Source organism: Geotrypetes seraphini, chromosome 6, assembly GCF_902459505.1.
Source record: "Geotrypetes seraphini chromosome 6, aGeoSer1.1, whole genome shotgun sequence".
Taxonomy (NCBI): Eukaryota; Metazoa; Chordata; class Amphibia; order Gymnophiona; family Dermophiidae; genus Geotrypetes; species Geotrypetes seraphini.
The window spans coordinates 120281483-120295499 of record NC_047089.1 but is presented as its reverse complement, the minus strand read 5'-3'; the positions used below and the strand labels follow the sequence as shown (position 1 = coordinate 120295499).

General features: G+C 46.7%; 1 protein-coding gene across 1 annotated transcript in view; it reads left to right on the top strand.

The window, feature by feature from the left end:
* Positions 1-14017, top strand: part of LOC117362907 (homocysteine S-methyltransferase 1-like) — a gene marked incomplete at its 5' end in the record, with an annotated part of 574442 nt that overhangs the window by 106806 nt on the left and 453619 nt on the right. The window contains one exon of the mRNA XM_033949994.1: positions 3416-3483. Within this exon, the coding sequence (XP_033805885.1) occupies positions 3416-3483 (68 nt within the window). The remainder of the gene's footprint in view (positions 1-3415; positions 3484-14017) is intronic.

Below are 14017 nucleotides of genomic sequence, written 5' to 3'. Positions count from 1 at the left end.
CGATTTAGGCCGGTTTTTAGACGTTTTTCTGTTTCGATTATGAGCCCCAGAGGATCTAGAATCAGAAAATAATAGTAAATATTGAAGAACTAAGGCCAGTACTGGGCAGACTTGCACGATCTGTGTTTGTATATGGCTGTTTGGTGGAGGATGGGCTGGGGAGAGCTGGGAGGGTATAGATGGACTGGAGTGAACTTTGACAGAGACTTCAGTAGTTGGAACCTAAGAACAGTACTGGCAAAGCTTTGGATTGTTGCCCAGAAATAGCTAAGAAGAAAAAAAAAACAACAAATTTTTAGATTGAATCAGGTTGGGCAGACTGGATGGACCATTCGGGTCTTTTTCTGCCGTCATCTACTATGTTACTATGGTGTATCATGTGATGCACGGAGAGGGGCCTAAGGCCATGATTGGCTCAGGCGCCTCGGGATCCTCCCTTGGGAGGGGCCTAAGGAAGCCCCTGATTGGCCATTGTTTTGGCCAGTTGGGGACTTCCTTAGGCTCCTCCCTAAGGAAGTCCCTGATTGGCTCATGATACACCACAGTGTTCTTCCAAGAAATTTTTTCCAGCTGGGTGGCATGAAAAAGTAGCTGGGTGGGGCGGGATGGGGAAATTTGGTGGTAGGGAAAATTAAATGTGCATTATTTTTATTTGTTAATTATTATTAATTATTTTCCATTGCTCAATATGACTTCCTTTTTTAAGGTTTGACACTTAGGCAGTGTTCCAGTAGCATTTAAGCCACCCTTGAACAAAAGTAATGCAGATCCTCTTTTCCGAATAACTACTGGCCAGTATCAAACCTTCCATTTCTTTCAAAACTACCGTACTTGAGAGAGTGGTATTCAAAACCAACTTCAAATTCATGTTGAATCAATTAATGCTTTGCATCCCCGGCAATCTGTTTTTTTGTTTAAGACATAGCACAGAGACAGTAGTCCCTGCCTTAGGGCTCCTTATACAAAGCTGCCATAGCAAATCTGCCACAGCAAATGCACTGAAGGCCGTAGGAATTGAATGGACTTTGGTGCATTTGCCTTGGGAGAATCACTACTGTGGTTTTGTAAAAGGGGCCCTTACTGAGTGAACTCCATAGTCACTTAGATCAGTGTTTCTCAACATTTTCAAGCCATGTACCCCCTAAGTCTAACAAATACTAACCAAGTACCCCAGCCCAAGCTCTGCCCCTGACCCCACCCCCACCCCCATTATAATAGCAATGCAATTTCTTCCATTCATTTTTCATGTACACACAATATCTTAATTCATAATGGTAACCACAAAATTAAAAAAACACCACAAAGCACACTATGCAGAGAAAATGTTAATTGTCATTTACATTTTGCTTTATTTTTCAGAGGTCAAGGCAGATGACTTTAAAATATGCAAAGTCACCTCAGTAACAACTATAGAAAAATAGACAAATATAGTGCAAAATATAGACAGCAGATTATAAATTCTCAAAACTAACACATTTTGATCACTAAATTGAAAATAAAAGGATTTTTCCTACCTTTGTTGTCTAGTGATTTAATTAGTTTCTGGTCGGATTTCCTTCTGACTGTGCATCCAGCATTTTTTCTTTCTGCCTCCTGCATGCTTCCTCTCCTCTGAAACTCATTCCCATCCTCAACCATAAGTCTTCCATGAGTCCAACTTTTCTTCCTCTCTACTCCACCCCTATTGGCAACATGTCTCCCTCCTCTGTTATGATCTTGTATCTCTCTGTTCTTCCTCAGGGTTTCTCTCTCTCTGTCTCTTCTGTCTGCACCTCCCATAGTCCAGTGTCTGCCTCCTGTCTTTCCTCTTTGGTCCAGGCCTCTCTGTCTTTATTCTGTTTACATACCCCCCCCCCCCTCCCCAATGTCCAGCATTTGTTCTTCTTTCTTTCAGGTCTTTCTTTGCCTTTCACTCCTTTGCCTTCCTCCCTCCCACCCTGTTTCAGAATCTTTCCACCTCTCTGCAGTCTCCCTCTCTTCCCTCTATACATCCTCAAGTCCAACATCTGTCCCCCTCTCTTCTGTCTCCCCTGTTTAAGGTTTCTCTCTCTCTCTTCCTTCTGCTAAAATTTTGAGTCCTCCCACCTTTGTTCCAGGTCTTTCTGTCTCTCTCTCACTCTCTTTGTCTTCCCCCTCTCCAGGGCCTGGCATCTCTCTCTCCTCGGTTCAGGGTGTTTCCTCTCTCTACCCCTTCTAGTCCAGCATCTGCCTTGTCTTCTGGTTCGTCTGCTTTCCCACCCCTTCTCAAGGTCCTTTTTCCTCTCCCCCCCCCCCCCTGATAAATACCCAATACGGTGTGGGAAGCAAGTAGATACTATTACATGAGTAAAAGTAGATGTGAAATGGTAATATATAGGATGAGGAAGTGTAGGGAAAAAAAAGAATAGAGCTGTCAGAGAACCCACAGAAGAAACATGCCAACCCTGGTAGAATTAATTAATCAATGTGGATGGACCCTCTTGTCTTTTTTAGCTGCATTATACAATCCATGCATCATCACTCCTCGCATGAGACCTTGAGCAACATTCCAGCAGAAAGTCAGATTAAAGACTAACAAAGATGATAAATACATGGTACAGACCAATTTTCTAGCTATGAGCAGGAAAAAAAGCACTGAAGGAAGTCAGAGACGTGAGGCGATAGGGACTATGTTTTCTGTATTTTGTTTTGATCTATATATCACCATTTGATGAGGAAGGTTTTAAAGTTCCTAGTCCCCGGCCCCCAGATCTAGTGTGTCTATTGCAATCCCACCGGGGCCCTCGCGACAGGTGGGGCCTTACCTCCAGTAAACTAAACTAAACTAAAATTTAACTTTGTATACTGGGTCTTCAGCCAGAAAGGAGCGCAACTCGGTTAACAGTAACTAAAAAATACTGAAAAAAGTAACAATGAGAAAATATTAATATGACTGGATTCCGAAGTGTATTTCCGTTTCGATTATGAGCCCCAAAGAGTTTTCTTAATATTGGGGGTGCTCTTGTTCTCATAGCACCCACAAAGATGGCCCTTCTGCTGTACTGGCTCTGTTTCTCTAAAGTGCTGTGGGAAAAGGTGTTGCAGAGGAAATTTAATATGCCTTAAGGCACATTTAAAAAAAATTATTGAGGTAGTGTTCTCTTAAAACAGTGGTTCCCAAACCTGTCCTGGAGGACCCCCCAGGCCAGTCGTGTTTTCAAGATAGCCCTAATGAATATGCATAACAGAGATTTGCATAAAATGGGGTTGCCAGGAATGCAGACCTGCTCCATGCATATTCATTAGGGCTATCTTGAAAACCCGACTGGCCTGGGGGGTCCTCCAGGACAGGTTTGGGAACCACTGTCTTAAAAGCACCTTTTTACTTTACAGGTGACAAAATTGTTTAAAATTTTTAAAATGCCTGACTTCTTATAATGATTCCATTTTTCTCAAGGGAGATCCTCTATGGAGTGCTAGAATTCTTCACACCAATCCTCAGGCAATAAAGGACATACATTTGAGGTAAAATTGACTTCAGTCTTATTTATTTATTAATAAAATAAATAAATTTATAAATCAGCATTTTACTCTTTCACAAAGCAAGATGTTGAGAGACTTGATAGGAAGAGAGGGGACCTGCAATTATCTCTTCTATTATTTCAGTCGCATAGGAGATGATTTTAGAAGGCTTAGGACAGGGGTCCCCAAAGTCCCTCCTTGAGGGCCGAATCCAGTCGGGTTTTCAGGTTTCCCCAATGAATATGCATGAGATCTATGTGTATGTACTGCTTTCAATGCATATTTATTGGGGAAATCCTGAAAACCCGACTGGATTCAACCCTCAAGGAGGGACTTTGGGGACCCCTGGCTTAGGATGTGCAAAAAGGCTGATTTGCATGTAAATCTCCCTACATGTAAAAGTGGCACACACAGTTTTGAGGGAGGTGAATTGTGGGCCTAATTTGGTTAGTCCTTCAAAATATATGTGCATTTCATATTAGAGAATTACTGCATACAAAAAACTTGGAAAATTTTGCCTTTATACCAGTAGTAATATTTACCCTCTTTTCTTACTAATTGCACAATTGATAGGCACTGCGTTCACGTCTGGTTGTATCACCCAGTTACATCAAGGGTCTGCCTTAGCCACATATGCCCCAACCCTTTGTATTAAATCACCAAAAGTTACTTTGTAACTCCCCCCCTAAACTTTGCTGCTTTTGGTGATGTTGTGGGAAGTGATGTCATAACTGCACCCAAACAACACCCTTTTCCAAAGATGGTGGTACTCATATGGTACACAGTCCAAGATGGAGGTGCCCATGGGACTACCCCATGATGTCACATATCCAAGATGGTGGTGATCATAATAACTCATGATGGGAAGTGTCATGAGTCTTCAGACACTGCCCCTCATGGGCACAGATCATGCACAGTGTGGTTTATTTTATTTTTCACTGCCTTTTATATTCATCTCAACCCCTCCTTAATTAAGGATATCTGGCTTTAGTATACAATACATTTTACAATTTTATTTTATGCAGCCTTTTACATTCATCTCAATCCCTCCTTAATTAAGGACATCTGGCTTTAGCTTACAATACATTTTACAATTTTTTGTGTCCAGTAATAAATAATTATCCCAGGACAAGCAGGCAACCTATTCTCACATAAGGATGACATCATCCACAGAGCCCGGATACGGACAGCCTCACAAGCAGACTTGCTTGTAAAAATGTAGAAGTTTCGAGTCTACCGCACGAGTGCCTTCCTGCCCAGCATAGGGTGAGTCTCCCCAGTTCTCAGTTTTCTGCGGAGCCGAGAAGTCTGTCTTTGACGCTCTTCGCTAAACTTCGTTGCTTCGTGCCTTCTCTTCACCGCGGTTTGTGTTAGTTATTTCGCGAATCGCTGTGTTAATTTCTTTATTTTCTATTTTTTTTTTTAAAAGAGACTTATTTTTTCTTCGGCGCTGGCGTGACAGGTCGCTCGCCTGCAGCCTGCGGGCTTCAACTTCGTAGCGGTTATCTTCCCTTTTATGTCCCGGTGATTTCCCTCACAGACCCACACCGCTGGTGTCTTCGCTGTCTCAGGCCAGACCATAATCCGAAGTTGTGCCCACGCTGTGCTACTCTTCAACCTCGAGCCCTTAAACGTCGTCAGGTTCAAGTGGAAAAGCTGTTCAAGATGGACTCTTCAGCTACACCCTCAGCTTCGGTCTCTGACTCGGTTCAGGCTTCAGCTGGAGTTTCTACTGTTTCCACTACTCCAACCTCAAGCCTCATTAGACCTTCTTCATTCGAATCGTTGTTGACCTCGAGAACACCTGATTTATCTTCTCCTGAGCTTCCCTCAGGTCAGATACCTAAGCAGAAGGTTCCTGCGGTGGTCCTCAAGTTATCCAAGCATCAGTCCAAGTCGAAGCATGCTTCTACTGCCACCTCGGAGCCTACAGCCTTAGCAAGAGGTCCAGTTTCAGACCGGATCCACAATTTGCAAGCTACTCTCCAGACCGTGTTAGAGCAGAAATTTGTTCAATTACTGAGCAAATACATTCCTGCCTCGACTCTGTTTCCTGCAGTCCAGCCTGGGCAATCATCAATCTCCCTTGAGGTCGAATCCCTGCCTTTGTCTCTAGCTGAGTCAACACACTCTATGCAAGAGTTGAGTCTTTGCGAGTGTCTTGACAGGAATCCTCACACTCCACACAAGGAGCCGAGTCTTTGGTAGTGCTTCAAGATTCCTCAATCCAAACCACTTAGTTTCAATCTGCAGCTTCTAGCCCTATTCCTTCACCAGTGGCACTGCCTGTTTCCAGGCAAAGGGCGAAGTCTCCTCGATCTCAACCGAGACCTACTTCCAGGCACCACTCTCGTCATAGATCGAGGCACAGGTCTTCTTCCACAGAAAAGCCTTCCTCATCCAGGCCTCAATCCAGATCTTCCAGCTTTTCGAGGCCTCCAACTCCTCGATCGAGGTCTCCACTTCCAGACCCGGGGACTCCGTTGATTCCAATGCCTCCTCCAAGTCTGCCTTTTCCTTGAGTTACCAGTACTCTAGAGCGGCTTCTCCTTCCTTCTCCACTCGAGACGTCTCAAGGTCATCAAGTCCTTCTCGAGGCTGGGCTCTGGCAGATCAATTATCTTTTTCCTCCTTTCTTCGTCAAATGGCTGACAACCTGGAAATTAAATTGGACGCTGGTTCTAAATATTCTAAGGAATATTTAGAAGAAATGCACCTGCCTCAGCCTCCTGCAGAGTCACTCAAGCTTCCTCTTAATAGACTTTTGTCTCAAACTTTCAAATGAAATCTGGAGATTCCTTATGCTATACCTGCTGTTCCAGGCAAATTGGAATCGAGGTATAGATTTGAGAATTCACAGCTATCTCACCAATCCATTCTTGTGGAATCTTCCTTGAAGAGAACCCATCCTTCCAGAGTCTATGCCACAGTACCTCCTGGAAGAGAGGGTAAGGCCATGGACAAGTTTGGCTGTCGCCTTTACCAGAATTTCATGATTGCCTCTAGAGTCCTCAATTACAATTTCATCTTCACGACTTATTTGAAGTTTTTGATTGACCATCTTCCAAATTTTATGAAGAACTTGGATGAACATAGACATGTAGAGTTTCTGGAGCTCGGTGCTACCTTGGCGCAACTCCGGTTACATTTTCAGTCATCGTACGATGCTTTTGAACTTTCTTCCAGGGTCACTGCTTTCTCAGTAGTGATGCGCTGCCTGGCCTGGCTTCACACCATTGATATGGACCCTAATCTTCAGGATCGTCTGGCTAATATTCCTTGTGAGGGCAATGACCTCTTTGATGAATCCATAGAGGCCGCCACCAAGAAGTTGTCTGAGCATGAAAAATCTTTTGCTTCAATTGTCAGACCAAAGCCTAAGCCAGCTCCTGAAAAGCCTTCTCGACCTCTTTCAACTATCCAGAGCCGTTATCCTCCAATGTCGGCTCCGTATACTTGAGCACCTGCTAAGAAACAACAGCAGCAGAAGCAACAGAAAACTCAGCCTTCTGCTGCACCTAAGGCCGCTCAGCATTTTTGACCTGTCTCACACAGAGCATAACCTCCATCGTTCTGCCACTGTCCTCCCTTCCCCCATAGGAAGTCATCTCCATCATTTTTACCATCAATGGGAGACCATTATTTCCGACCTCTGGGTGTTGTCAGTAATCAAGGAAGGATACTCTCTTCATTTCTCTCAGATTCCACCAGAGCTTCCTCCAAGAGAGTATCCTTCCAATCCATCCCAGACTGCCCTTCTTCTTCAGGAAGCTCAAGCTCTGCTTCATCTCTGTGCCATCGAGGAAGTTCCCTTGGAACAGCAGAGCAGGGGGTTTTACTCCCGTTACTTCCTAGTTCCAAAGAAGACAGGCAGTCTGTGACCCATTTTGGATCTCAGGGCTTTCAACAAATTTTTAATCAAAGAAAAATTTTGCATGGCGTCCGTTTATCCTCTTCTAGATCAGAACAATTGGTTATGTTCTCTGGATCTCAAGGAGGCATACACTCACATTTCCATTCATCTGGCCTCCCGTCAGTACCTCAGATTTTGGGTGGGGAATCTGCATTATCAATACAAAGTGCTACCCTTCGGTCTGGCATCATCTCCCAGAGTGTTCACCAAGTGCCTAGTGGTGGTAGCAGCAGCTCTAAGGAGCCATGGTCTTCAGGTCTTTCCCTACCTAGACGACTGACTCAAAGATTCTACATCTTGGGGTTAGTTTAGCGACACAATAGACTATGTGGTTCCTATAAAGCTTGGGATTCATAATCAACTTTCTTCAGCCCTTTCAGAATCTATAATTCATTGGAGCTGTTCTGGACACTATCCTACTCCGAGCATTCCTTCCTCAACAATGTCTGGATGCTCTTCTTCATTTCTGTCACAAAGTGTCTTCCCGCTCTTCACTCTCAGCAAGACATATGATGGTACTCTTAAGTCACATGGCCTCCACAGTTCACGTGACTCCTTTTGCCAGACTTCACCTCAGAATTCCTGCATCTCAGTGGACGCAGGCTTGCGATTCACTCTCTCAGCACATTACAGTCACTCCTTCCTTGAGACAGTCTCTCCACTGGTGGATGCTCTCTTCCAATCTCTCCAGAGGTTTGCTGTTTCAGATGCCCCCTCATCACAAGGTCCTCACAACAGATTCCTTGATCTACTCTTGGGAGGCTCACCTCGATGGTCTCCATACTCAAGGTTATTGGTTCAGCATGGATCGTCAGTGTCATATCAATCTGTTGGAACTCAGAGCGATCTTCAATGCTGTCAAAGCTTCAATGCTGTCAAAGCTTCAAGACCAAGTAGTCCTCATTCGGATGGACAAACAAGTCGCCATGTATTATGTCAACAAACAGGGAGGAACAGGATCTCCCTCTCTTTGTCAAGAAGCTCTGAAGGTTTGGATCTGGGCAATACTCCACAACACCTTCCTCAAAGCTGTGAACATCCAAGGGTCAAAAAATTGTTTGGCGGACAAATTGAGTCATCGTCTGCAACCTCACGAATGGCCACTCAATTCCTCGCCTCTTCATCACATTTATTCTCATTGGGGAACTCCTCAGATAGATCTCTTTGCATCTCCCCACAGCCACAAGCTGCCTCAGTTCTGCTCCAGGATATACTCTCCTCATTGCCTCGAAGAAGATGCTTTTCTATTGGAATGGACAAATCTCTTCCTGTATGCATTCTTTCCATTCCCTCTCATTCTCAAGACTCTTGTCAAGCTCAAGAACGATCATGCCACCATGATTATTATTATTTTTTAATATCTTTATTAGCAACTGCAAAGGGAACATATAACCAAAAAGGGAAGCAGATAAAAGCAAGGCACAACAGCCAGGTAATTCAACAAGCGAAGGAACATGACAACAAGGAGACAAAGTGCAAAAACCCCTCGATTGAATGCCCAGCACAATTGACATTTTATGTAATATAAGACCCCCAAACAAACACAGTCAAACCCGTAACAACCGGCCTCAAGTCACAACAGTCACTCACCAGACACCCCAACAAGCATACCCCCCAAACAACCAAACATATATGTGCATCTACCCAGGGGAGACGGGAAGGAGCGGCAGCCGCCCCTAAAGGAATTATCAGGAGAAATTAGAGTATGGGATCTACAGCCTCCGGTGCAGTACCAGGACACAAAAGCAAGGCTCTCCATCAAAGAGCTAGGTACCACCGGTTACAAGATGCCCAGACTGAGGAGTGCGCTGGAGTTCATAGCGCCCCACCTCAGCTTAGCTTGCAAGCCACTGCTGGAAAGAGGCCACTGTGTCAGCCACCCAGTGTTGCAATAGGAGCTTTTTTGCCACTAAAACAGCCATGTAAAGAACCTTGCAGTGGGGTAACGTGAGCCTTTCCTCAATTAAACCACGTTGATCTCCCAATAACAGGAAACCATAGTCCCAGGGCACAGTGTGTTGAACAAGGCGTTCCAAAAACGGAAGAGCTTGCAGCCACAAGGCGGAGACAGGACATTCTAAAAAATGGTGAGTGAGGATACCCAAAGAGCGATTACATTTAGTACAGACCTCTCCTTCCCACAGGCCCATACGGGACCCCTGTGCCCTGGAGATGTACCGTATTTTCACGCAGATAACGCGCACCCATGTAAAACGCGCACACGGGTATAGCGCGCAGAAACCACGATTTTATGTACAAAAACTTTTGTATACCGTGCTCACGGGTATACCGCGCATGCTGCCCGACTGTCCTTTCGCCCGCCCCGACTCTCCTCTGGCCACCCCGACTCTCCTTTCGGGTTGGGCCCATGTGCCTCAGGCCGCGCCCCCAGGTGGGACCTAAGGCTCCAGAGCCTATTCTGATTGGCCCACGCGCCTTAGGCCCCACTAGTAGGCGGAGCTTTGGGACGGATGGGCCAATCTGGCCTCATTCCGTCATTGGCTGCCTGCCGGACAGGCGGGTTTGGCTCCCGTCTGTCCGGCCAACTACCAAAGGTACGGGGAAGGGGGGTGGGGGTGTCGTGGGGGTCGGCCAGGGGGGTCGCGGGTCGGCTGGGGGGGCGGTCAGAGGTTCTTGGGGGGGGGCGGTCGTTGGAGGGAGGGGGGTTTGCGTCGAGGGCAGGAGGGCCTGGGATCCCTCCTGCCCGTAATGTAGTGCGGGGTGGGGGTAGGGGGTCGCCGTGGCCAGGAGGGTTTGGGCTCCCTCCTGGCCCGATCGTGGATGCGGGTGCGGGTGGGAGCGCATGCGAGCGGTCGTTCGGGGTGGGGGTGCGAGCGGTCCTGCTGGGGGGAGGGGTGAATCGGGCGTCGGGCGGGGTGGGAACTATGTAAAAAAAAATTTTGTATACCGCGCTCACGCGTATAACGCGCGAGGGGTATGCGCGGTAGGTAAAAACACGTATAGCGCGTGCGTTATATGCGTGAAAATACGGTAAGCTCGGTGCAAGATTTTAAATTGCATCTCTCGAAAGTCTGTGTAGCCCCCCCAAGGCTTGCACATTGGCAAAGAGATCAAGAAATGCCCTCCGGTCAAATGCAATAGCAAGTTCTGATATGCACTGTGAAGCCAACCTATCAATGGATCCCAGGGCCGAAGCATTCTTCAAAATGCGATACCTGGTGGCTAATTTGTTGAAAGCAGGAGGCACCTGAAAAAACTGAATGTCCAGGGGACAACAAACTCAAGCATCCCCCCATTTGTGACCAAGGGACTGATAGTAATAAATGGGTCTGGGGCAGTTGCCAGTGCGATTGTAGCTGGGCAAAGGTAGGAAATTGACCACCCCCCATGGTGAGAAAATCCTGAAGGGATCTGCACCTCCTCTGCTCCCACTGCTGAAACCCAGAGTGTCCCACTCCTGGGGGAAAAATCAACATTCCCATACAGCTGTAACAAGGAGGAAGCTGCCGGAGTTTTTCCTTGCCGACGCCTCCACCACCGCCACACGCATCGTATGGGTAGGAAAAATGCAAATTTAGGCCCCTTTCCTGGGATAACTGACAGCGGAGCATGAAGAAGGGGCAGAACCGAATGAGGGGAGTACCATGTCTCCACCCATCCCCAAGGAGAATATTTGTAACAATCCGACCAGCCTTCATGGATAAACCAGAACAAAGCTGCCACGTTGTAAAAACAAAGATCAGGAAGATTCAAGCCGCCCCGAGATTTATCCAAAGCCAAAGTGGCATAACTAATCCGGGCTCGCTTATGACACCAAATGAAAGAGGAGAGTATAGAACGAAACAGTCGCACATCCTTATCAGTAACCCAAAGGGGTATTGTCTGCAAAGGATACAGAATCTTGGGGAAAAGTACCATCTTAGACAGAGCCACTTTACCTCAAACTCCCAGTGGATCTTATCCAGGTGGCGTCGCACATTATAGTGATACATAAGCTTGAGATCGGGGCTTAAATACACACCAAGGTATCACATCGGCCCCCGTACCGATAGTATCTCTAGGCCCGCATGCCAGGCCTCCAACGTAGTGGATCGCAACGGGAGAAGTTCAGATTTATCACAATTGACCCGCAGGCCAGAAATGTCCCCAAAGGAGCAAACAAGAGCCAGGGCACGCCCCATATCCTGTCAGGGATGGTCAAGATAAAGGAGAATATCATCAGCAAACAAATTAATGCGGCTCTCCCTCTCCCCAAGGCGGAAGCCCGAAGATCCGGGTCCACGCGGATCTTAGCAGCTAAAGGTTCGATAGCTAACACAAAAAGTAGCGGAGACAACGGGCAGCCCTTTTGCGTCTCCCTACCCAAGGCAAACGGTTCCGTGAACTTACCATTTACTAAAAGTCTGGCCTGTGGCCGGATATATACAACTACAAATCCATTGGTGGATGTGCCCCTCTATGCCAAACTTACGCAAAACTCAGAAGAGATACTGCCAGGAGATGCTATCAAATGCTTTCTCCATATCCAGGCCAACAATAGCCGATGTGCCCTCCATCCCATGCCTGGAATGAAGGGCCATCAGAGCACGAGCTAGATTCATCGACGCGTATCGGCAGGGCACGAACCCGGCCTGGTCCTTGTGAATCAAGAGAGGCAAAAATGCATTTAGTCTACTCGCCAAAATCATGGCAAACAGCTTGGCATCTTGATTAAGAAGGGAAATGGGGCGATAGGACCCCACTTATGTCGGGTCCTTACCCGGTTTAGGCAATAGCACAATGTGGGCCAGGTTGGGTGTCCCTAGACCCCGCTCCTTGGACAGCGTGTTAAACACCCCTGCCAAGAATGGGGATACATGATCCGACAATATCTTGTAGTACTCAGATCCAAACCCATCAGCTCCAGGCGCTGTAGTTAACTTGAGCTTCTTGATACCCAGCTGCACTTCCCCAGGGCTAATAGGTGCATTCAAATGCTCCAGTTGAGCGACCGTCATCTGAGGAAGCGTCAGCCCCTGAAAGAAAGCATGTCTATCCGAGTCCGAGAAAGGTTGGCGAGCATACAGGGATTCATAAAAGTAAATGAATTGTTGTTGAATCTGCCTCTCCTGGGTGAAATGATTACCCTGCTTGTCCTGAATAGGCTATATAACCTGGCGAGTTCGCGGAGGTCTGACCAGGTTGGCCAACAGTCTCCCCGTTTTCCCTCCCCAGGAGTACAATTTATACTGTTGGAAATAGATATCTCGAGAGGCCCTCTGCGTCAAGATGGTGTCAATCTGCCGCCGTACGGTCATCAGGCGAAGTTTATCGTCCATGGAAAGGGAAGTACAGTGTTGTGCCCTCAATTGTCAGAGTTCCCCCGAGAGAGCCATTAAGTCTGCATTCAGTTTCTTCCGTTTGCGAGAAAGATAAGCGATAATAAACCCCCGCAGAACCGCCTTGGATGCCTCCTAGAATGTCACCGGATGAATGTCTTTAGTATTATAACTATAGTCCATCCACTACTCCTGGCGATATTTATGAAATTCTAGATCTCTATAGAGGTAACACAGGAATTTTCAGTGGCGTTCCTGCAGATCTGACGTAAACCGAAGTTCCATGACAAGCGGTGAATGGTCCGATAATGGGACTCCTCGATGACGATCTCAGACACCTTCGGGAGCAGAAAAGCCGAGACCAACAAGTAGTCCAACTGTGCATATACATTGTGTGGGTGAGAGTAAAACGTTTAGGTGCGTTCCATGGGGTGCAAGATCCTCCAGTTATCTAATAACTGCAATTGGCTAAGCAAAAAATTTACCCCCTTGGCTTCATGGTCCCTCGCCCCGGCCTTCACCGGACTGCAGTCCAGTATCTGCGGTAATATTAAAGTCCCCGCCCACCAGCGGCTGATAGTCTGGATAGATGGCTATCCGGGCAAGCAAAGCTGAAAAAAATGTATGATTATACACATTAGGAGCATACAGATTGCATAATAACCATTTGTGCCCCCACAATTCCCCCAGCACTATGACATATCGTCCCTCTTGGTCTTGGACTTTATGAATGTGGAAAAGCAGTTGTTTATGAATGAATATTGCAACCCCTCTTTTCCGGGTGTCAAAGGAGGAAAAACAGACCTCGCCTACCAAGTCTCTTCGAAGCTTGAGGTGTTCAGTAATAGAGAGGTGAGTTTCTTGCACAAAAGCGATATCTGTCCCTCTCTTCCGGAACCAGGTCAAAACCTTCTTCCTCTTGACAGGGAGTGAATCCCATCCACATTTAAGGTGGCTATAGTCAACTTAGTCATTTATGAAAATACTCCCAGATGCAATAACAGGAAACAAAACAGTACAATGTATGGGCGGCCCCCCAGCTAGGCCTCCCCTCCATGATAACTGGAGCGGTGTCACACTGGAGAATCCCAGGTGACTCAGAATCATGTCAAACCTCCCCCAGGTATGCAGTACTATAACAGATGCAGCCCTCCCCCCTACCCACACTCTCAGTCACCACACATACCAACACTCAACTTCACCATCCACACCCCCACCCCTACACCCAAATACCCCTCCCCCACCAACCCCTCCCCCTCCCCAGAGAAGACTCTCCAGAGGCAATCCCAAAATCCCAGCCCCAAATACAAAAGAAAAAACTAAGAACAAAAAACTGTGCTCCCAA